This window comes from Gavia stellata, chromosome 1 (genome assembly GCF_030936135.1).
Source record: "Gavia stellata isolate bGavSte3 chromosome 1, bGavSte3.hap2, whole genome shotgun sequence".
Taxonomy (NCBI): domain Eukaryota; kingdom Metazoa; phylum Chordata; class Aves; order Gaviiformes; family Gaviidae; genus Gavia; species Gavia stellata.
In genome coordinates this window covers 1869476-1893113 of record NC_082594.1, presented here as the reverse complement: position 1 = coordinate 1893113, position 23638 = coordinate 1869476, and the positions used below count along the sequence as shown (strand labels likewise).

General features: G+C 41.4%; 1 protein-coding gene across 1 annotated transcript in view; it reads right to left on the bottom strand.

Annotated features, from left to right (window-relative positions):
- C2CD3 (C2 domain containing 3 centriole elongation regulator) overlaps nt 1-23638 on the bottom strand; it is a 53256-nt gene that overhangs the window by 3725 nt on the left and 25893 nt on the right. The window contains exons 21-33 of the mRNA XM_059816441.1: nt 22943-23211; nt 22038-22127; nt 20561-21181; nt 19127-19444; nt 14448-14586; nt 12928-12992; nt 11072-11277; nt 10194-10294; nt 9099-9263; nt 7923-8140; nt 4861-5908; nt 4078-4180; nt 331-335 (exon numbers count right to left, since the gene is read on the bottom strand). Of these exons, the coding sequence (XP_059672424.1) occupies nt 331-335; nt 4078-4180; nt 4861-5908; nt 7923-8140; nt 9099-9263; nt 10194-10294; nt 11072-11277; nt 12928-12992; nt 14448-14586; nt 19127-19444; nt 20561-21181; nt 22038-22127; nt 22943-23211 (3348 nt within the window). The remainder of the gene's footprint in view (nt 1-330; nt 336-4077; nt 4181-4860; nt 5909-7922; nt 8141-9098; nt 9264-10193; nt 10295-11071; nt 11278-12927; nt 12993-14447; nt 14587-19126; nt 19445-20560; nt 21182-22037; nt 22128-22942; nt 23212-23638) is intronic.

Below are 23638 nucleotides of genomic sequence, written 5' to 3'. Positions count from 1 at the left end.
TGAGAGACGTTTAAAAGCACAGTTAACACTCGAGCTCGCCCGGATGATCAGAAGCCTTAAGAAATTACATCTGCAGGTTTAGCTTCACTGACAGGTTTGGGATACGGCTACAGGAAAGAGCTACGCTTCTATACTTACTTCTGTATAAAGCTATTTTTCTTTGAAATACGCAAATTCCTCGCACATACAACATTTAGCGAGACATTCTAGCCTCAGCGCTGCATTTTTAAGATGCCCCTTTGATACATCAAACGGGCAGTTTCCAACCGTCAGAGTTTTAACCTTCTGCATAGTTTTGAGAGCACACAGCTTGAAATGTCATGTTTACACCATTCCTTGCCTCCAAACCAGGCTTCACCAGTGCAGACTACGACCTGAGCACAGGCAGCGCTTGTCCTGGGTTTCTCCCTCTCTGTCTCTAAGCCGAGGCGGTCACAGACTCCGAGTAGTGGATGCCCAGCCATGAAGCACACACGTTTAATCAGAAGGATGCAAGAGGAAAGAGGACTTAGGCACAGAAGATCACGCTTCACTTTTCTTTTTATAGAAACGGCAGCGATACGGCAGGACACTTAAACCAGCCGAGGATTATCTAATTGCTGTGTGCCAGGGATTGGCGGAAAGCAAACAGATTTATAGGTCTTGGGGGGATGGCTTATTTCAAGGTCAAAGAATTCTGGTAACCGAGGCAGAGAATGTTTCAGCCCTGTGGCTCAGCGACTTTAACGGTTAGTTTTGTTTGTGCACAGCGATGAAGGAGCGAAAACAGATCTGTGCTAATAGGCTACAAAGTGACCTTGCACCTACTTCTGCTTTTTGGACAGGAAAAGGTTTATATCAAATCACGGACCACAGCCAGCAACTCCGAAATGGGCATGAAGAATACAGCCACCTTTTCTTCTTTTTCTGATCGCGAAAATGAAAGAGAACATGAGCATTTCTGTTCAGCAGGTTAGGAGGAAAAATTTAGCGAGTAAAAGCCTCAGCTCTGTTCTCTGAGTAAGCTGAGTAAGGAAAAAGAAGAGCTGTAGTGGCTGCGACTGCAAGGGGAGCAGATCAAGAAGAAACATTACAACCCAGAAAGGACATTTGGACCACTGCTAACCATCTGCGTTTTTAGAACAGATGAAAACCTGTTATTCTGAATCTGCCTAAGTCTGTATTATAAAAATGTTATTTTTAATTTACACTGAAGGTAAATCTAAGTATATACATATATTAATTACTCTGAGTAAAACTGGTTTCCATATAAGTTTCTTATCCTTTTGGAATACTCACAGAGGTGAGGGGGTAAAAAAAAAAAATCAAGATATGTTAATGAAAAGCTTATTAACTCCCTAATTTTTTAAATACTTCCTCCTGCCCCCCCAAAACCCAGCTTCACTACCAGTAGACTGGGCCAACGTTGAAAGGCAGCAAGCCTTAATATGGCTTTCCCAGGCAGCATCTCATTGGCATCACGTTTAAATGTTTTTACTCTAGCATACGATTGCCCCAAACTCTGACCAGAATCAATGTTGCAGCGTGAAACAACACACCTACGGAGATTAAATTTTTGCCCTGAAAAATCAGCAATCGTATATAAAATAATATGGAATGTATGAACGCAGTAAAGGCAAGGAGGGAGGAGAAAGGAGGCGGGGGCAACAGTCAGAAATAAGATTTGGATAGTCATCTGGGCCACCTACACAATGGCTCTGACTCATTTAAAAACCAGTTGTAGCTTTACAGTAAATACAGTGTTGGACGCTGTTAAGCTTAGCCATGAACTCGGATAATTTTCCCTAAGTTGTATCAGGAACTGCCGGGAAAAGGGCTGAGAGGAGCAAAGTGCAAAGCTGCTCGTTGAACCTGAGAAGTGGGAGAAGTTGAACCAGGACTGCTGGATCAGCCAGGAGAGCAGGTGACCAGTGTGGAAGAGGAGAGCTGGGAAGGACCTCAAGAACTGGAAGCCCAAATCTGATCTAATGGAAGAAAAAAAGGTCAAAAAATTTTAGCTTTTGTGAGGCTCTGCAAAACTCAGGTCCCTGGAAGGTGACCACAGCATCCAGGCTGAAGCCTGAGCTGCTGCAGCACCTTCTCAGATCCCCACATCCTCGCAGCACGAGCCGAGACGACCCTTTTGTCTCAAAATGCTGCCAGCTCCTTTGACATGACTGTCCGCTCCACCCTCTCGTCGTTTCTTCACCGTTTTGCGTAGGAAGACGGGGAAAGCAGGGAGTCAGACAAGACAGGGAGAGGTGGTGGGAACACTAGGGAGGCCAGGAGAGAAGTTTGCCAGCTGCCACGTGAGCGAGAGGGGACTGCTGATCCTCAGCTGAGGACAGCTCAGATTTCAGCCTTGCTGTCAGGCTCGGTGTTTGCTGAACTGCACAGAAACCAAACAAACCCTGATTTAGAAACTGATGTTCTTAAGGCTAATTAAGAACAAAACTATGAGAAAGCAGTTTTCCTGAACTCTGTTTTACCATCAGCATAAACAAAAAACTTCTTGTTCTTCGTACAGGTTGTTTGATGCTGGGTGCACAAGGCACAACCGAGTCCTGTCTCAGCAGACCCCTACGAGTGCTACAGCAAAGGATTAGCTGTAGCTAATCCTGGAATTAAGCTGGTTTAAGGTCAGCTATATCCAAATAGTGCCTTGCTAATATTCTCCCTAATTATTAATCACTTTCAGGAGTGTGTTTCCAGCCACTAAGCTTAGCACTGCGGAGAGAGGGAATTCAAGTAAAGCTGGTATTAACATTAAACCGTAGGTTTGAGCGATGATTTGCAGATGCACAGAAAGACGTGGTGCTTCCACAGGAAGAACCGGAGCTAACTCTGCAGAGAAGGCAAAACTCAGAAGCAGGGGCGTGACAGCGAGACAGAGGGGAAGGGGGTATCAGCGATGGACAGAGGCGAACACGGAGAATTTGAAGGAGATTCCAAAGGAGAAACATGTCTGAGATTCTGCTTCTGATTTCATCCAATATAGTTAGACACAGCACGAAAAGTATGCTTAACAAGCACTAAGACACACTACAGTCTAGGTGTTATAATCAAGACATATCTTAGGATCCTTGAAGCATACTATGCCCAAGACTCCTCTGGTGGAGGCGTCTACTTTTATCAGGAACAAGTTTCGAGGGCTTTAGGGAAAGATAATACCACGTAAATCAGAAAAAAAAATCATTTTTACAAGACAAAACAGCAAAAAGTCAGGTATTTTACCTGAGCGTAAACATAATCATTAATTTAAAGCAGTTTCCATTACTTCAGAGCTATTAGATCCTGCCTGTTTCTGTTGTGTTTAATCAAGCAAGCTGTTTCCAATTACATAAATGTTCCTCAGAGTGTTTGCTTCATAGGTCGTAAGGAGGGGAACCAACGCATTATCTTTTCTGGCAGCAGTAAACAAACAGCCCAGCTGCTGCAGTACCCAGATCCACATCAACAGCCACAGCAAAGCTGGGGCTGGAAAAGAATAATATGTAGACCTCAAAACAACTGAGCCACAAACCTCTTGCAGTAAATAAATGTTTATGTACATAAAAACACCTATGAAGCAGCAAAAGGGATCAACAGCTTTCCTGTATGAGGAACAATCACACTAGCTATTTACTATTCCCTCCGTCGAAGAATAGTTACTTGATATCTCTCAAGGAGAGGCTCTCCTGCTGCAAACTCCCTCATTTCATCCTGATCTAAAAGATATAAATTGGAGTCATAATTGCAAGTTACAGCTTGCATCCTCGAAAGTAGGCACCTTACCTCACGTTAAAGCACACAGAAGTGTGGAGTGAGCACCGGCCACTTCCACTGACCCCCATGGAGAACAGCAACGTTCACTATTGTGTATAGACAAACTGGTTAACGTAAATGTGTAAGTATCACCGACGCTGCAGCCATGAATGCTGAAAATGATTCTCACAGAGAGAAGAGGTATCAGAAAGATTCTCCTTGACTTAATTTGGAAGCCATCACCTGTAAGCTGAGTGCTGACAGGCAAAGAAAGGGAGAAGTACTTTTGCTCCTGCTTTAACGAAGGGACTCCGTTAAACTAGGACAATAAAGGAAAGGATGTCCCATACTTACTTTCAGAGCTGTAGAAGGATGAGAAGAAATGCTGAGCAGTCTCATGGAGGCTTCCATCTGCTGGGGTGGAAGGAAGAAGTTGGGAACAACAACAGGATCAGAGCTGAGCAGAACTGTTAAGGAACAACCTTTGGCAGCGTGTCGTTGCACAATGCTCCACAGGAGCTGCAGATGTGGAATAAACCTTGCTGTAACAGCTGTTAATGGATCCCAGATGGTGATTCTCATTCATTTTAATCCATATTCTATTGTTCTAAACACTTGGTTCCCTCACCTGGCCTCACAAAGCATAGGACACCATCTTGCTTTACAGGAATACCTCACGTATTTGTAGAGTACTTCATCCTGCTAAAATTCCAACACAGCTTATTGAAACTGAATGCGAGATTTGGGATCTGTGCAAGAAACACGGGAAAGTATTTTAAAAGCAAATTAAGCTACGTTTCTTTTAATACAGAAGAAACACAAGAGCTACAATACATGGAGGAAAACAACACGGGGAAAAAAATGCAAGAAGACACGTTGAAACTACCCAAAATGAAGTAACTCTCATGGACCACAGAATATATTGGTTACAAATGGCAGGGAAGTTGTCACTACGTTGTGTGAAACACAACGTAACAGGGTCTTCCAACACCTTCCCAGGTCACCAATTCTAGACTCATTTCCCAGGGAAGAGCTCCACATAGTGAATTTCTCTTTCCTGAGGCCAGTGAGATTCTAACCAAGAAGACACGCTCCTTGAATGCAATGTGTGCTTAAGAAAAGGGAGAAGAAGGATACAAAACAATTTTTGGTTTGTCAGACTTTTCTGACACTTCCAGTGGGTCTTCACTACTGTCATCAGAAAAGCTTTCACCGTTTCCTTCCGAGCCTGCTTGGGCTGATACACTCTTAACACAGATCTCATCGGAACCACTTTCTTCCTCGCCTTGATGATCTTCATTTACAACCTCACTGTTTTCCTCCTTCTGTCTCTCTGCGGTTTTTGGATCAGTCAAACCGTCATCTCCTGGCAATGCCAGTAGTTCTTTGGAGGCTGCATGAAACTCTACAGGTTGCTCTATTGGTTTAGTGTTAAATGCTCTACCCCAGTCACAATTTCCATTTTCTACAGGGCCATTGGCTGTTTGATGCACTTCGGACAAATGAGCGGGCTGAAACAGCTCCTTCTCCATTGTTTCTGTGCCACTATTCAAGCTCTGAAAGCCTTTTGTTACTGCCCAAGGACTGCCTTCGTCTGCGTGGAGGCTAACGCATGGGCTAAGGGCGGTGAGCATGCTTTGGTTGTCACCTTGTAGTATGCTGGAGAAGGTGCTGCTCCGTCTGCTGTTTCCTCTTTGCAAACAGTCTGTATCCACCGAGTGCTGATCTTCTGGCTCCAAGCCTATGGGCTGCTGGTCAGCACCCTGCTCCACTTCAGACAGCACACTGGACCAGGGACTGGTTTTGTCCGTTACGGTTGTTATTTCATTAAGAGTTCGTGGTTCTATAACGTCTTCTTCATATTCTTCCTCACTGTGTGGCTGGACAGCAAAAGCACCTTCACCTTCCTGGATGTAGTCTGTTGGCAAAGGATGCTCATCTTCAGGGACAGCTTGCTCTAGAAATTCATGCAACATGTATCTCTCAAACACAGAACTCCCAAAAGAGCATAGCTGCTGTCTATCACGGCAAACGCTGGGCGAGTCCAACTCAAGTTGGCCTTGACATACTTCAGTTCTGGCTTCTTCATCCTTCTGGCTGGGTACATGTGTAGCACCCAGCTTTCTGCTGCTGTCTTGATGCGCATTAGAAGACTCTTTACTATTTTTAGTTATAGTCTGTAAGTCTGATTAACAGAAAACAGCATCAGTAAATGCACAGAGCAACAATTCACCTTTCATCTGATTTATTTGGGCTTTTTGCAGAAAATCATATATGCAAGAATGGTTAGGAGTTAAACATGCACAGCTTTGTCAAACACTCTGCTGATGTGATCACGTTCTGCTCTCTTTACCATTGACAAGGCCAGGAGAAGGACAGAAATGCCAAGGAAAAAAGGAAATGTTCAGGATAAAATTACTGGGAAGTAACTAGAAATACCTACATCAACGTAAAGAAAAAAAATTGGACAGTGAAAATACTCTGATATACAGAGTACACCTAAAGCAAATGGAAAAAATACCTGTTGCTTGGAGTGGTTAAAACCAGTTTGGACAGTTCAGACCACATGGGAAGGAGAGAGGAATGATCTAGACAGGAATGATGGATAATCTAACAGGAATGATGGATAATCTAACCACCTCCTCCTCTCATAGCTTTATGCAGTTTTATGCAGGAGCCCAGTTTCTACTGATATTCTCCAGTTTTCAGTTCAATTTAGCAACTCGAATCAAATGACAGACAATTGTTAATTAAATATTTGTAAAACAGGAATTCACTCAGGACTGTTGCTCAGTTGTGGTGGTAAAATTGTAAAGTCTGAAAACAAAGAGCTGCCTGTGCTCCTAACACAGGCTCTGAAAAAAGGTGATTGGATTAGGAGCCTAAACATTAATAAAATCTATGCAATCCTGAAAATCTCTGGGGATTTTAGAAATTCTTTAAAAAGAATCACCACAATCACCTATTTTTGGTTCCTAGTTAGCAGATCCTATTCATTTCTTACATTCTTTGAGAAATTAGTTCACCAGTATTAGGTTAAATAGCAAACTACTGCTACTCCGAAGCAAGAGACAAAGTCTTGCTGTAAGGTAATGGTGGATGACATTTGGAAAAGGAGAAGGAAGAGTTTGAGACAGACTGTAGAGGAGAGCATGTAAAGAAGCAGTAGAAACAATTAATAAATATGAGAAGGAGAACAAAAAAAGCAAAACCTTGGAGAAGAAAAAGAAAAGAAAATGAGAAGATCAAGGTGGTGATACAAGAATAGCAAGTTCTGGCATAACAGGAACGTGCGCTTCTACTCTATCTCTTGAAAGCGCCGCTTCCCTGTAGGTAGCCACAGGCAGCACAGAATAACTTTTCAACTGGCAGCGCTCCGAGCCAGTTTATTCTCTACTCTGATAAATTATTTTAAAAGCACCAGCATGGATTTGATTTCCTAGTCATTTTGCTACTCACAGCACCTCTCTGGTATGAGATCAGAGTGGCATGAACAGTTAAGCTAACATTAAATTAACTGCAATCAGTGAGCAGGCTAATGCTGAGATGAAGAACAGTTACAACGAAGCTGTTAGGAACGGTAGGCAGAGTGAAAAAACATACATCTGAAACCAAGGTGTACAAAGAGATATGGTTTCCTTCCCTGTTGTGTCATACTCCATCCTTATTAAGGATGTCATTCTGTGTCCAACAGCACTGACGATAGGGAAAGTTAATTGCACTGATGCCTCTAAAAGAGGAAATATATTGAATGTGATAAACAGAAAAGCTGCTGCTTGCCAAGAGCTTTGTGTTACCTATCCAAAAATAACCTTATTTTAGCTATGCAACGAAGGGCATAAATTTCACCTGAAAACAAGAGATATGCCAATTCCTATTAGCAAAGAACCACAGACTCAGCTCAGTACCATCCTGTGGATTGCTCTTCTGCAAGGCCTCCCTTTTTCTACTGAACAGAAATTTAATTAGAATTTAGGCTATCTTGAGAGGGTCTTAATGCCCACCTAATCTTCCTTCTGCATGTTTCAGTTCAACACTATCATTACTGACAGGGGTTTGAAAGTCTCTCTGAAGCATTCTCCCAACGGACCAACACATACTGATTATCAACACCAGGAACTGGTCCCGATTACGTAAGAAATTTGAAGATACTTTAAGGCAGCTTCTGACAAAAAATTCCAAACCAAGAGGCAACTTACCATTGATCAGGCTGCTGACCTGAGACACCAACTGACTAGATTTTTCCAAAAGATGGCATCCATTGGGATCCGCTTCTCTGCTCATCAAGCCCTGATGATCACTCTCCCGCTCCTCATGACTTGGTTTGGATGTATTACCGTAACTGAAGTCAGGAAAAGACCTGGTCAGCTTCTGACTGAAGTACCTTTGAACCTCATCCAGCTCACTCAAGTTTTTTCTGTAAGCAGTGGTAAGAAATTTGGTAAGAGGGAAAAAAAGCCTGTGGCAGACTGGTTCTATTTCTATCATTCCAGACAACAGTGGGTAGGTATGCAAATACAAGATTAAGGTTTAGTATTGAAAAACAGAGCAGTAGGTAAGTGTTCAGGTTGCTCTGTCTAAGCAAAAGGACCACACTTTCTCAAGAACAAATGCTGAATAAATTTATGGCTGGAAAATAAAAAAAGAGCTAGTTTTAAACTTACTTAATCAAAGTTGGATTTGAGATGACCTTCCAACAGAAGGCAAGGATATTAATTGCCTTTATGACTGAGCTTGACAAAAAGCAGGTAGAAATCCTTAGATTAAGATCCAAGGATTTTATGACATATTGCTTGTGGTAGCAGGGGAAGGGATGGAATGACTCGGAAAGTCTCTTTCAGTCCTCTATTCCTGGAGATAATAAATATTATTCTTCTAAAATTTATACCTGATTTAAACCTAGAATCTAGTCAAGAGAAAAGTGCTTCTAGTAAGGAGAAAGGCATGCTGTTGGGAAAGGACATCCTGCTCCGTGCACCATGAAAATGCTTACAGGGTTGTTCTTGTATCTGTGAAAACCAACTCGGAGGACTATTGGCTTAATTGTGCTGTGTTACAGATGTACAAAAGATGGGTAAAGCAAAGCGTTCTATCCAGACTTGGAAACACTGCTGTTGCTGTTTCCCTTCAGAATCCCACAGCGTTGCTATAGCACCTCAGTCCTGACGCAGAGCTCCCTGCCTAGTCCCTGCTTTTCCAATCTCATCTCATCCTGCTGTAAATTACACCAATATCCCACTGATACCTCTTAATCAGTTATTGCATATGTTCTTTTTTATTTCCTTTAAAATTGGATGCAAGAATTCTTCACTTTCAAGCTCTGCTTTGCAAATGTAAGGCTTTGATCTACCTTGTTGGCTATAGCTCTGCTTTACCTGAGAGCAGACAGAAGAGAAGCACGTGATGACAGCGATAATGAGTCCATCTTTGCCACCCGGTGCGTGTTCCCTTCTGCTTGTTGCAGGGATTCGTGAAATCTGCGCACGTTCTGCATATGCTCTTCATGACGAGGTGTGTGTGTTCCAGGGGGACTAATTCTGCTAGAAACAGGCCTACATTCAACAACAGAAAACAGATTGAAATCTCTAATTGTGAAAAGTCTGCCAAGAAACAATATCCAACATCTTTAAATGCATTGAAGAGCCACCGATGGATGAAACTAGCTCTTTCAAATGTCATCAAGAATGGCATTTACTGCTTCAGATTTATTTTTTAAAATAAACTGCAACTACCCTCTCTGCACTGGTTAATAGTGTGGCTGACAGGGAATTTGCCATGTCTGCTGGGAGCTGCCAAGCCAGCTGTTCGGACCAAATAATGGTGGCCCGTGGCCCCTCTAAACTTCAAAGACACATACAGGAAAAAATATCATCTCCTACGTATGCTAAATAAACAAACTACAAATTAACAGGCTCTCTCACATGTTGCTAGTTAAATATATAAACACTGGTGGTTGTTTTAAGGGACAGGAAGCAGGAATTACTGCAGGCTCTCTGATGGTCCTAGTCCTGGAATGTGCAATACAACAGCATCTCACCAGTTGTCATTCACCAGCCACGGATAGGAGGTATGGCAAAATAAAGGGGGTATATATATCAGTAATACGCTATTCTAACTTACTAAAAAAAAAATCTAAAACTTATTCTTGCAAAGGTCGGGAAGAAATAGCTGCTGGTTTTAGCAATGGCATCGTGTAAATCCTAATGTAGAAGGGTGTTATGAAACAAAAGTGAGAAGAAAAAGAACATCCAGCTTTCGTAGAAAGGAACCTGTCTCAGGATCACTATCTCCTGGGCCACCCTCTCACTGGTAAAGGGAATTTGGTTTAATCTTTAAGCCCAAACACAGGGTAAGACCTTTGACAGGGCTTGAGTCTTTTTTTTTTTTTTTCAGTAGAGTCAATAGCCTTCAGATAGGTAGATTTCTGAGCCCTGAAAACAATCAAAATGTCCGACAGCCAACTGACTTACCGCTCTCGAGTTGGAACACTGACTTCCTTTGACGAAGTATTCAACATCTGCTTGGAAAAGCTTGTAGCATTATTGGGAAATGTTGGAAAGCTGGGCTTCACCTAGAATAAAGAGGAACACCACACATGAGCCTTCCACAGCAAGAAAATAGAGAAATTAAAGTAGTATCTTGCTGAGCTGGCAAACAAAAACTGAAGTTTTCTGAATAGCTTTAAATCTTCAAAGGATTTTCCAGCACTGAGCCAAAGTACTATTTAACAACACTCTTATTTCAGGAACATTTGTTAATTCCCCCCATGCTACTGAAGAGTCAACTGATGGAAAGCAGGCTATAGGGGCTCCATTACATGTGTATATCATACCCCAGCGTAATGGGAAAGTCTAGAGAACAAAACACACACCAGAAATGGCAAATCTTCCAGAAAAATAGACTTCTGCCAAATTAGTAATCTCCTAACCAATGAAAGGCTGAATTTACAGTATGGTTTTGGGCATCAGCTGCCACGCAAAGCAGCAAACAGAACAATGCCAGGCTCCCAGACACCCAAAACCATAGAATATTCTTTCTCCTAACAACAAAAAAACCCCCAACACCCACGAAGCAACAACAAAGTGATAGAAGCCACTGGAGATGATCATGACCTAGGTTTGAATGAGCGCTGTAACTAGTGTTGGCCTGCAGCTACCATGGAAACATACAGCAGAATTTTTAAACAAGGAATTCAGTGTTCCTGGTACGTTTACACAGACTGATCCATTACAGCACTGTGAATTTGCTATGCTTAATCATTATTTCAGACCCCACCACCACCCCGAGTCAGTGCTGATTATTAGGAATATAATCAGATATGCCCAGGGGAGGAAACTGAAGGACGTACTGAAGAACTTGCTGGCTGGGTCCGGATCCTTGCCTGCCTTTCTTCTTTGAGATTATTTATGTTTTGAAGAGGGGAAACCGCTACTTTGATCTGCCCTCGGCACTGTCCACTGAAATCTGTAATATTGTACCACCCGCACACGAGATGGAAGCCAGAAAGAAGAGGAGAAAGGTCCACTGATGCAAATCCTATCACTCGCTCAGTGTCTGAGGAAGAATATAAAGCACATATTAATTTAAACCGCAGGTTTATTATTATACAGCCCTTGAAATATGTTTAGACTTTACAGGAAGGACATCTTATAAAACTGAAAAAATGGTTTAAAAGCTGACAGCTCTCGTGGGGTAAAGAGCAAGTGAGGAGTGGATAAAAAAAGTGGGGGGAATAGAGAATACAGTGTAAGAAAACAAATGAGACTTAGATTTGGGTTGCTAGCAGCCTTCAAACTAAGACAAGCTTGGTGTCTGACTGAGAAGGAAAAATTGTTTCAAACAATTAAACCAGCTTCTTCCCTACAACAGACCCTATTGTAGCTGTTGATAACCTGAACCCCTACATTGGTAATAATTCACAGCAGGTTGAGGGCCTTGCTGCAGGTGTAAGAAAGGACATGAGGGTTACGTACTCCGTGCAATACTTTATCAGAAGAACTAGTTAAACAAAGGTTGTAATAAAGGGAGAAATATTCAGCTTGAAAATGGGCTAGAAATAAGAGACAATCAGAGACTTGGAAAAAATAAAAGAACCTGAAGGCCAATCTGGGGACCTCAGCAAATGCATTCAGCCTCCGGAATTGGATTCTCACTCCAGAAACTTCCATTTCTTCCCTTTTCACTTTGCCAAAACTTTCAAAAAATGCTGATTTGTCATTCCACTCTTGCATTTTTGTGCAACACTTTGTCTTTTCCGTCTTGCAAACTTATCTGAAGTACAGAACAAATAATCCTATCCAAGAAGTGGATATTATTTGGATTACCTTAGCAGTTACATTCAGCTAAAAATGTCCCTGCAGAGAAAATGAAAGACCAGGGCAGGGAGAAGGACTGCCAGGAGAATCAAAGTGTACACACGGTAGTCTGTGTAATACAGAGAAAGGCTGAATTACACAGGAAGTTTATTTTTGAAGCAAAAAGCAGACAGCTGAACTTTAATATGTAAAAAGAAAGAAAAAATCCCCAGTATTTTAAAGATCATATCCTAGCAGTTTGAATTGAAGAAGTAGGGCTGTCTTCCCAACAACAAACACAGATTTTTTTTTTGCGCTTGCTTGGGACCAATTAAACACTGCAGGATCTGGGCTATCAAGAAAACAAGCAAACACTGGTTTGAACTATTAGCAGCATCCTTTATCATTTAACAATAAACAGCAGGTTCAGTAAAAATGCTTACAAGAAGCTTTTATGTTGTTAGGTTTGAAACCCAAGGCCTTCAACTCCCCCAGTGAATGCTGAGACTGGATACAGGAGCAATTGTTAAAATATATCCATGCCACTACAAAAGTATTTGATAACAACTGGCTGGCCACACTTCAACCAACTGCAGAGACACCAAACAGCATATGAAAGACACAGTAAAGAATTTCCTTCACTGGGAAAATCCTACCTCTAAGATACTGTCAAATTAAAAATGGAACCAAACCTTGCCAGATGATTAATGGGGAAAAGGATGATGATGAGGGGCAGGAAATCAATGGGTATTTATCTCTAGCATTCTTCTAGTGCAAGGCAAAAAAAGTTTTTACAATTCTACTCTCCAATTTACTTAACAGCATTTACTTTACTTGTTTTATATACAAGTCATTCAAGGAAAGGGATGCAGGAAAGACACTCCTCTTGATACTGCACTGCAAACTTTACCTGCTTTATGCCACACTTTGAAGACCAAGGTTTGCTGTGGATCCAGCAGAAGTTCTTTGGATAATCTGTTAAGAACAAAATCATAATTTGTTACGCGAAGTAGGAAAAAAGAGCAAGCACATTTAAATGCCTCTGAAGATTCAATGCCATTGTATCTATCCAGACAAATCAGTTTCCTTCTGGAATGATGGGGGGGCCGGGGAGCAAGACAAAATCCAAAAACACTGAGCCCTCAAAAGCATAACTATCTTTACATGCTTTGGGCTTTTGCTTATTCAATATATAGTTCCCTTTCTTCACTCTTGTTGTAAATTTAAAAGATAGGACAATGAAACCATGAAGAAACAGAAATACAGTTTATTTCATGACTCAACACTACAGTGACAGCAAAGCACTGGGATTTTGGTTGAAAGCTGTAATATTTGAAGTTTATTTCTGGAAAAAACCACCCTGAAAATGGAAGTGTCAAACATAGAACAGCTTTTAAGTTGCTTGAAGCAATTCAGATATGACTCTGAGCATAAGCAACCTGTGAAATAAAACTTTTAAACTTCAGCTATCAGTCTTTCAATGGTTTCATCTTCGTATTACAAATTTCCTAAAGCCAAAAACCCAACTCAGCAGTCTGGCAGAAAAGACCACTCCTGTGCAGGCACTGGTATACATTTGCATGCATTTTGTGATGGACAAAATAAATTCAGTACATTTTCTTGTTACCTGTAACAGACTTGTCCCACCTAGTTTAGAAAACGCTTTTGGCTACTGCTTTGGAATGAATTTAAAATCTGGTATAGAAACAGTGGGGAAACCACAAGACTGCAAACACAAGTTTACTACTGAATATTACCATGTATGACTTGATCTGCTGAGGTTCCTCAGAGTGGACAATTCATCTGCTCTAATTTAGGCTCAGACATCTAAGCCCGAGCTATGTTTCCTACACTATTTTGGCAGTTACTGGAGAGAAACACGCATCCTTAGGGAATTTTGTCCTAAGTTGGGTCTCTAACACAAGTCAAGTGACTCACTGTCTGGAGGTGCCTGCGTCTCTCCAGTGACTGCAGAGGAAGCCACAGCTGAACAGCTCTGAGTCAGAAACATAACTTCCAGATATTTAAAGTTGCAGCAGGTGAATCGAAACTTAGAGCTCTGGTCCTGAGTCAAGGCATAATTTCTAAGCGTGAAACAAAGTAAAACATACAGAAAAAGCCAATAAATTGGATGAAGTCTTACTTAACCTTGCCAAGAGTCCTTTAGCAATTAGCAGCCCCTTCCTCTAGATGGGGAAACTACAGATGAGTGGCAATAGACTGACTCACCCAAGGTGAACAAGCCTCCTCAAGCAACTTTTTACCCAGTATGAGCACGTGGTGATCGTAAAACATGGAAACAAGCTTTTTTAGCTGAGAGTACAAGCCTGGCAAGTAGAAAAGCACCCCCACACACACTGGATATGTCCTTTTCACACCTAGCCTGGCTGTCAGATCCAAAGTGTGTCTGTGCGAGTCCTCATCGCTTACCTCGCTTGTTGCTGAAAGTCCCAGACCGGTGAATCTGTATTTTCTATTACTGAAGTGGTTATTGGAGCATCTGCACCAGCAACAGCAAATGATACACAGCTACTGGGTGCTGTTACTTCACGTTCTGTCAAAGGACTCCCTAAAATTATACAGAATTGAATACAGATTTGTTATTAGTAATTTAAAAAAAAAACATCTGAAGGCAGTTCAGCAATTAAACACAGATAATTAACAAAGAAATCCACCATCTAGGAAATACTCCTTTTCCTTGGTGGAGCTGAAAGTACTTTTTATTTACAGTGGGGGCAAATATTACACGAACATTTTACAGAGCAGAAACAGGAATATTCAAGGGGGAAATGGAAAAAACATTTGCCCAAGATCATCTGAGAAGTCAGAGGCAAAGCTGGGAATAACACCCAGGTCCCCAGGACCCTGTTCCAGTGCTTGATCTACCCTCCATGCTGGACGGCAGAGTTTGACGATCCTAGCTGCAGACATAGCAAATATCCAGCGTTACAAAAGGCAGTTTGACTTATCAGTTGGATTGCTGAGAGGAAGCACACTTGTGTTGACTGTGTAAGAAAATGCACAGCTGGTGTTAACGATACCCAAGGATTAATAACCTTTTTTATACCCTCTATTAGTTCATCCCAGAAAGACCGAAATAGTTAGAGAAACTTAACACCCCTGCAAGGTAGAAACAAGTACCACTCTCATCTGTTATGAAGATTTAAATACAGAGGAAAAAGCAGTATATACAATTATATTCCAAATTCTTGCTGGCTTCCCTCCCAATTTTTCCCACTGTCCTTCATACCTACTGCAGAAATGGGAGTTTGTGTTACAGATCAATTGTCACAGTGCCCTGTATTTTCCCATGGTATGTGCTTTGAGCAGGGATAGAGCACACGGACAGTAACGTTACCGGTTGCTATTAAGTGTGTGTGTGCTCCCACCAGCCCTGCTACCGCACCAGCAGGACATTTGAGAGAAGAAAGTAGACGAGACCTTAACATTTTGGCCAAAATATCAAAGTTTATATCAGTTAGGGAGGGAAAAATCAACTGCCTTCATGTCCTAGTCCAGGGAGCTACACATGGGGCAGCAGGTAGGCTTTGCTGAAATTGTTTTTAAGTAGCTTCAGGAAATACCATTTTTAATCTATGCACAAACTAGACCTTTGTGATTGCGAAGCTAAGCAACAAGGATGGCATTCACTCTGCAACGCACCAGTAAAACCTTTACAAGACTCCTTGCGTAAGCATAGTTCAGGGCTGGAACCGTAAGCATTTTCTCCCAAATTCGTCCTGAAATAACCTGGGAAAAGGTTTGTGAGAAAACAGATGACGAATTAACTAGTCTGACTTAACTGGGCATGTTTGCACTTAGAGGCAGATAGTTTCTGTGCTTAGAGGCAGAAGAATGCAAGGTTAAATTGAGGGATGGAGCTAGATGTTCCGCAGATGCTGCTGGATATTGTGGATTAGAGATTGTTGAACGAAAGCTGCAGAAATTATACAATCACTTGCACTGAATTATAGCCCAAAAAGGAGGAGAGATGCTTAGGGCCTCTTCCCTCTGTATGTGACCCTTCCTAAGGGCTTGAACCCTCTTAAGAGATTAATTTGCTGCAGTGTACCATGGCTTGTAAAGCTGTAGTAGCATTTTACTGCTTACAGAGCAGTTCAGATGGTGAATGTGTAGCTGGCAAAATCTCCTAGGAGAAATGGACTTAGCCAAGGGGAAACAAGAACAGACTTTGCAACCAACTATCACTCAGTTATTACAGATTGCTTCCTCCTTTCTGGCCAAAGTGATCAAAACTGATGAGTATGAATCTGATTTAATTAAAAATAATTCTCTTTTCTCCTGAAGTCTGATTCTCCATGAAAATATAATCAAGTGTGACTGATTTATAGTAGCTGAGTTACTGCTCATTTATGCCTTGACCATGAGGATTTGCTTGAGAACAAGATTTTTAAAATTTTTTTTACAATTCTACAATAACTTCAGTTAAAACATGCCACACAAAACTCTCTGCAGTTTGATAAGACTGTACTTATGACAATTCAAACACAGATGTGGGCAATGTGAGCTCAGCTTAGAGAAATGAGCACAGCCTGTCCAGACTAGCTCACCATCTCCTGCATGTAAAGGCAGACCTAAAATCAATCTTTGTAGTCAAAGGCAAACCAGCATTTCTCAAATGTTAGCTTGCTTTTCTTCTAGGAAAAGAAAAGCCTATAATAGAAAGAATTGTTGGCTGTAATAAGAAAGCTCAGCCATAATCAAAGGAGTCTTACAGAGCCTGATTTAGCCTAGCAGCTCCCAATGCCTGAACTTTGCACAGAAGTTACACTTAGAAATATTGGGTTTATTCTACTTTATAAAAGCAGTATTTGAAGGTTGAGCTGACAGAAGGAATTGAGGTGTGTGACCTGACGGTTCAGGAAGCAGGTGGTACAACACAAGAGCTTTAACTCTAGGGCACCTCCTGCATGGCATGGTCCGGACTGGCAGCATAACGTGCCGATAGCTGCCACATGGCTGAGGGGTTGTTGGAAATACGTTCTTTACATTACTCTGAAAGGACAGCTGTCCATGTGACAAAAGGCTCTGCAAGGAGCATGCTGGCAGAGAAGCCAGGAGTGGGAAGGGAAACTCCTTCCCTTTTGCTAGGGATGATCTTCCATTGATAAATACAAGGACGTACATCGCAGCGAGGTCCATGGAGAAGCTTGCGCTCCTACGCTTCTGTTTCGTAGCTGCTCTGTGCACAGAGAATCGCAGGCTCCACACCTGCAAATCCAGCAGCCGTTCGCTAGTGGTGAAGCTTAACTTTGAAAAAAAAAAGACCACCACAGATAGAAGAAAATGAAGAGACATCTATTCCCTGGGGATGTGAGAACTGTACAGAAGAAGATGAAAAACATGGCAGGAAGAGGTTAGCAACTGCAGCTTAAAGTGACTTCAGTCCTTAAAAGATGCGTGGAAAATTCTGTCATAATATTGTTCGAAACAGTGCTCAAACCAGTTAGAACTAAGTTAGAGAAAAGACTTGTGGGTTTGAACTTCTACCATTTTATAGAACTTCTGCATTTTTATAGAAGTAATTTCGTTCCTTTCCAACGTTATGAAATTTAGGCTATTTCTTTTCTTTTCCTTCATCTTCCAAATAATATAAAGAAAACAGGAAAATTTATTTTAGACCACAAGAAATATGAAGAGGCTTGTGGAAACATTTTGTATCTTCTCTCAGTTTCTGAAAATTGTGTATCTTAAGTAGTTCTTCCAAAACTGCAGGAAGTTTATCATCCGTAACATACTGGACTGGAAACGTATTCCAGCCTTTTTGCCTGTAACACAATAATGAAAATTGTTATCATGAAAAATGAAAATTCTTCTTGAGACTAGCTTATATAGCATTTGTTTCAGTGTATCAGTTGCCTCTCAGTTAGTTAGTCCTAAAAATCCCCTAAAATGATAAGTTGTTTGAAGATGGAAATATTGCAATCGTGTACACCATCGAAAGAAACCTCCTTTATCCCATCAAAAACTTTGCAGTAGCAAACAATGTTGCATCAAAATCCCAGAAGATTATAGAATCATTGTAACAAAGCCATCTGTAGGGCTCAGTATGTCTCAGAATTACTTACACTTAAATCATGTCTTATATTTTGACTCTTTTGTGTTATCACACCATAAAACGCTGAGTGTTCCTTTCTGGCGTATCACCTGGACTGTGAAACAGTTGATCTTAATGGAGACATTTCCAGTACACTCACCTCGGGTCAGTTCCTTACTCCTATTTGTATTTACGCAGCGTGCAATGGCCCAAATAAGATCAGATCACTCCAAGTGCTGAGCAAACACAAAATGATCAAGTCATGCAGCGCTAGAGGTGCCCAAGGTGAAGGGCAGAGCACCTGATGTGTTTTAAAGGCTTTAACTCATCTTTAACAAAGAGATTAATTTAGAGACTGCAACTTGAGAGAAAAACAAAAGGCTCCAAAAACCTGCAAATTCACCAAGTGTGTTACATTGCTGCACATCAAGAGACAAATGTCTCCTGCTAGGAAGGAATATTTTAATACGCTTAGCATCAATTCAAAAGCAAAGAGCAATTCTTTGGTGAACCTTAGCACAGTGACTAGCCACCGACCTGTAATTCCCACTCTACAGAGGGGGAAGCAGTGTGTCAAGCCTGGGTGAGCTCCGACTGCTCTGCCCTTACATTGCCCTTCCTCACTGCTGTGTCTGGCAGTCTCCAGATAGCATGAGTAAGCCAGCTTTACAAATTGATTATATGCTAAAAATGCAAATTTGCAAGAGTCTTTTGGAGATATGAGTGTCTTGGGGTTAAGTTATTCAGATAAGGCTTAACTTCAGAATTCAGCCATCATCTGTAACAGTGAGCATTATCTTATTTATATTTTGGGTTTTATTAATAGAGATAGGCTGAATAGTTTAACCTCCTGCTTCCCCCGTACTTACACAACGATGCAATGCTCTCGGCGTTACAACACTATGAGGCCAAGTTCAAAACCCATCACATCCATTCACTGTGCCAGAGTAAGTTTGAGGATTTGTTTTTAAATTGCTCCATGCAGTACCTGTTATGAACAGAACCCAGGAAAAAAAAAAAAAAAAGAAAGAAAAAAGGGTGGTGGTGTTACCTTTTAAACTTAGATGCATTGCTCTTTCCACAAGGATATTGACAGCAACTGTGCTTTCCAGAAACATCACATCATCTTCTTGCGGTTTGCCATCGGTGACTTCTGAACTTAGGATATCCAGTTTCTGACTCTGATTTTCAGAGACCTGTTGGCTCAGATCAGGGGCTTTCTCTGTGCCTTCATCTTCACTGTTGCTGTATTCCTCAGCACAGTGAAGTCTGCTGGGCAGGGCAGCAGAAGCGGAAGAAAGGACGATGTGAACACGTACAGCAGCTCCTGCTAGGTTTGCAGCATTGCATCTGAACAACGGATAAACCCCTGTAAGAGAATTCACAAACAGCCAGCTAAACAAGCCAAAGAAAAACTAGGATCTTGGAAAACAGCTTGTACAGTTCATTACAGTAAAGATCTCACATCAGACCAGCAGAATGAATTCTGATTTTCAGTGGAATTTTTATGCAAGGTATCACCCAGCACGCTGGTAGAAGTATCAGCTTGTAAAGGATAAAAACAGGTGACCGATCCCCCAAATTGGGTACAACTTCATTTTCCCCACTGGCAGCTCAGGTTACTATTTTAAAGCACATCAACGTCCTACAAGTCCTGGGAATAGTGCCTCTGCATAATTTGTATACATATATGGAGAATACAACATATACACAGCATAAAAATTTGTTTTAACTCTTGTTCCTTCTCAGAATCACAGAGTCACTAAGGTTGGAAAAGATCTGTAAGACCATTAAGTCCAACCACCAACCCAACCCCACCATGCCCACTAAACCATGTCCTGCAGTGCCACGTCCACATGTTCCTTGAACACCTCCAGTGATGGTGACTCCACCACTTCCCGGGCAGGTTATTCCAGTGTCTCACCACTCTCTCAGTAAAGAAATTTTTCCTAATATCCAGCCTTCTCCCTTCCCTGAGCACACTCAAAAGAAGAACCAATGACCTGTCCACAAATCTACACGCAAACTGGTGGCTGACGGATACCATGTAGATGACAGAAGCCTAAGTAACCGAACAAAGCAGAAGTTTCCATGACCTTCTTGGTGTCTAGTCCTTTGCTCTGACTGCAGGCATTCAGCCTCCTTGAGAGACATTATTCTTACTGCTTCTCACTCTTATGATGCCCAATCTATAATTCTGAAGAAACATTCTTCATCAATCCATGTAGGCTAATTGCTCTCCCTATTACTGGTCATTACTGCCAATTTTCCACCCATTTAAACTTAGTTTAAGTTTTGAATTCAGAGAAGCAAGTATTTTAACCTTGTTAAGATTTTTCACCTTCAGTGAAAGGAGGAGTTGAGTGCATGTTGCATACAGGACAAAACAAAGCTGTAAATGTTTTGCTTAAAGTGACTAGAGAAGTAACCAAACTAAAACGTCAGTAAGAGGAATGAAACATGACAATGTTCTTTAGGAACTTACCACTAACACTTAGCGTTGTCCTTGACCTCTCTGCTAATGCTGCAAGGTCGACATAGGCAGATCCAATAAGACGATCTGTATCAAGTGGTCTTTCCACATCATTTTCTTTACCATATGCCCACCACACCTGGATTTCTAACTTCTCCTCTCTGAAGAACCAAAGCAGTCCTTGGCTCATTCTGAGAGTCACTTTGTTCGGTTTCTTAAAGCTCACCGTAACATTCTTTGTGTCGTCACTCAATTTTGGCCTCCGAAGCAAAGTACACGTGGCTTCCTGATTATATAGCTTATACCTGAGGTAGCAATAAGTGCTTTTATTTAGGTGCATCTGGCCTGCAAGCAGCACACAGTGGACTGGCAGCCACACTCTTGGAGTTGAGATGGTCACAGTCACTGGGTTGGCACTCTGCTCCCATTCGTCACTATCATCCATGCTGTCTTCATGGCTCTCCTCACCGTTCCATCCTAAGAGCTTAGCGGCCTCCAAAACACGCTCTCTGTCATCCTGATGAGCAAAGGTAACGGAAAGTTCCAGTCCTCCCACAATGGCCTGCATGACGTTTGTGCAGTGCGAAGGCATTAAATCTTCGGATAGGGTAACTGGATACCAGCCTGTAATACCTTCAGGAGAAAAGGTCATAGTTAGACTTATCCTACCTTTCAAAAACATAAGGAAAGAATTTTCCGCTCTCTGGTCATTAGAGGACCAGCACTTGAAGTGTTTATTTCTTGTGAAAGTTTGGAATTTTTCAAATTATTTCTAACCTGAAAAAGCAGCAAACGGTTAGACCTCAGAAAACCCCACCGGTAGTTCTGACCCCAATGGCATTTTACTTTCCATTTCATTAATGACACTTATTTTACAACAAAACTGTATGCCATTAATCTCGAATTATGAAATTGGACATTCTCAGGTTTTTCCTCTTCTCTTCCCATTAAAAATAAACTCAAAACTTCTTGTTGGAGAAAACTAGCACTATACTGAGATTAAAGCAGAAATAACCAAGATGATAATGAAAACATTATTATTACAAGACATTATCATCACAAACTAACACAAATAGAGGAGATATTTTACATTTAGTTTCAAGGAAGTTAATCCAACTGCCTTCTAACCTATCTAAGCCTTTGTTTCCAGCTTGGACAACTCAAAAGCAATCATTGGTCCTCTACTGAACACTACTACTCTTGGACTTTCCATCTTAAGGTAGAAAATAAATGGCACTCAATAAAATACTAAGGAGGTTAATATTCACTCAGCTACTATACATCCTACACCCTGAAAACTGACCTTCAAACAACCACCCTCACATGTGTTTTCTGATATAGGATTTCTAATGAATGCATGTGCCATGTTTGAGAGAACTTTGGTCTAAAAAAACCAAAACAAAACCCCCAAAAATGGGAGTGAAAATTGTTTTAAGCAATTATTATAGCATTTACCCAGAATATCAGCAGCGTAACGCTGCTGTATTACCTGATCTTCTTCTCAGCAGGTCTCTGGTTGGAATTGTGACTGTCCCAAGAAGATAATCTCCTGATGTCCGAGCTGCCAATGTCTCAGTGGCTGGAAAATAAATCATTTTGCAAATACAACAAACTGGAACGCAAGATTTAAAAGTGATTCAGACGGTATCTCCTTTGAAAGAAAGCTGTACTGCCCTCAACAGCAAATAGCTCAGCTGCCATACTGAAAACACTTTTAAGCCACGAAAAAAGGACAAAATCAAAACAAATGGCCCAGTACATATCAGGCCAAAATCGGTGAGAAACAGGGGTGTGAGCAAAACCTGGCTGTAGGCATTGCCAGTCCACATTCATTACAGGATACATGCTCCACCACCACTGAATTTGGAGGAATATTTCCACAGATGAACATTAAGTAACCGGTGGGGAGCTAGTGGTCAGTTACCCTGATGGCATGCCACTACTGACTTTTCTCCCTCAGGAGTAAAAAACAATGTCATCTTTAGGTAAATTTTGTTTATAAAATAATTCTACAACATGTGGTTATGTTGTAAAAGAATCTTGCCTATCTGCCACAGAATCATTGGAGGATTTTAAGCTATCTCCATTATCTCTCATGAAGTGGAGGCAATACGGCATGAACATATAAAGGCAGGGTGCTCCACGAGTCAAGCATTATAACTGTTAATTGCATTATCTTTTCACTTAAAAGGTGATCTTAAATCACCTGGAGTCTTAGAAACCTTAACTCTTTGCACAAGGGGAACAGTATCTCCCAAAGTCTTCTTTGAGACAGTTAAGGTAATTACATCTATTAGCAACTGAACAGAATAGTCTCTTTTCTAAACTAAAAATTAAGGGGACTGGATCATTCTGCAACTGCATTCAGTCATTGTAATCACTTGTCGTCCTTACCTGACTTGGTGCTCTGATGGTAGATAGAGAAGACGATACTGGCAGACTGCAAGAGTTCCCCCAGACAAGAGGCTTCTCCACTACTTTTCTGAATGACGAGGTTACAAAGAAACTCTATGCGATGCTCGAACTCTGGGCAGAAAGTACGAGCCACAGCTCGTGTGTTGCGTCTCTCTGCCTCAGGTAGGAAGGAGGGGTGCACAGAGACATAAGCATTAACTCCCACACCTGCATAGTACTGGACCGAAGGGTTCTTTTGTGCCACAGCTCTTCATTTATTATGTAAAAAGAAAAGAAGAAAGAGAATGAGTATGATGTACAAGGAATCTAGGAACCAATGCAATTAAAGCAAAGGTTTCAAGTCTTCATGGTGAAAAGATGGGACAAAACAGTGAATGTTTTAAGTCAAAACAGATGTGGTTCTGGATGCATATTATTTTTCACCATTTTTTTCATCTGAACATACTAGGAACAGATATGAAACGGTGAGAGTAACTATCACTAGGTCCATCACTGGTGGCTGTGCTCTTATCATTGTCATGATGAGACCAAAGTGGTTGAGAAAGTACTCAGCACCTTTAAAAATGTCCCATACTGTAGAAAAAGATGTAGGATAACTTCCCAGAGAACCTGCTCTAGAAGGAACCAAAAGGCCAAGCCAAATTATTCTTACAGGCTAGTGCTGATGAGCAAAAA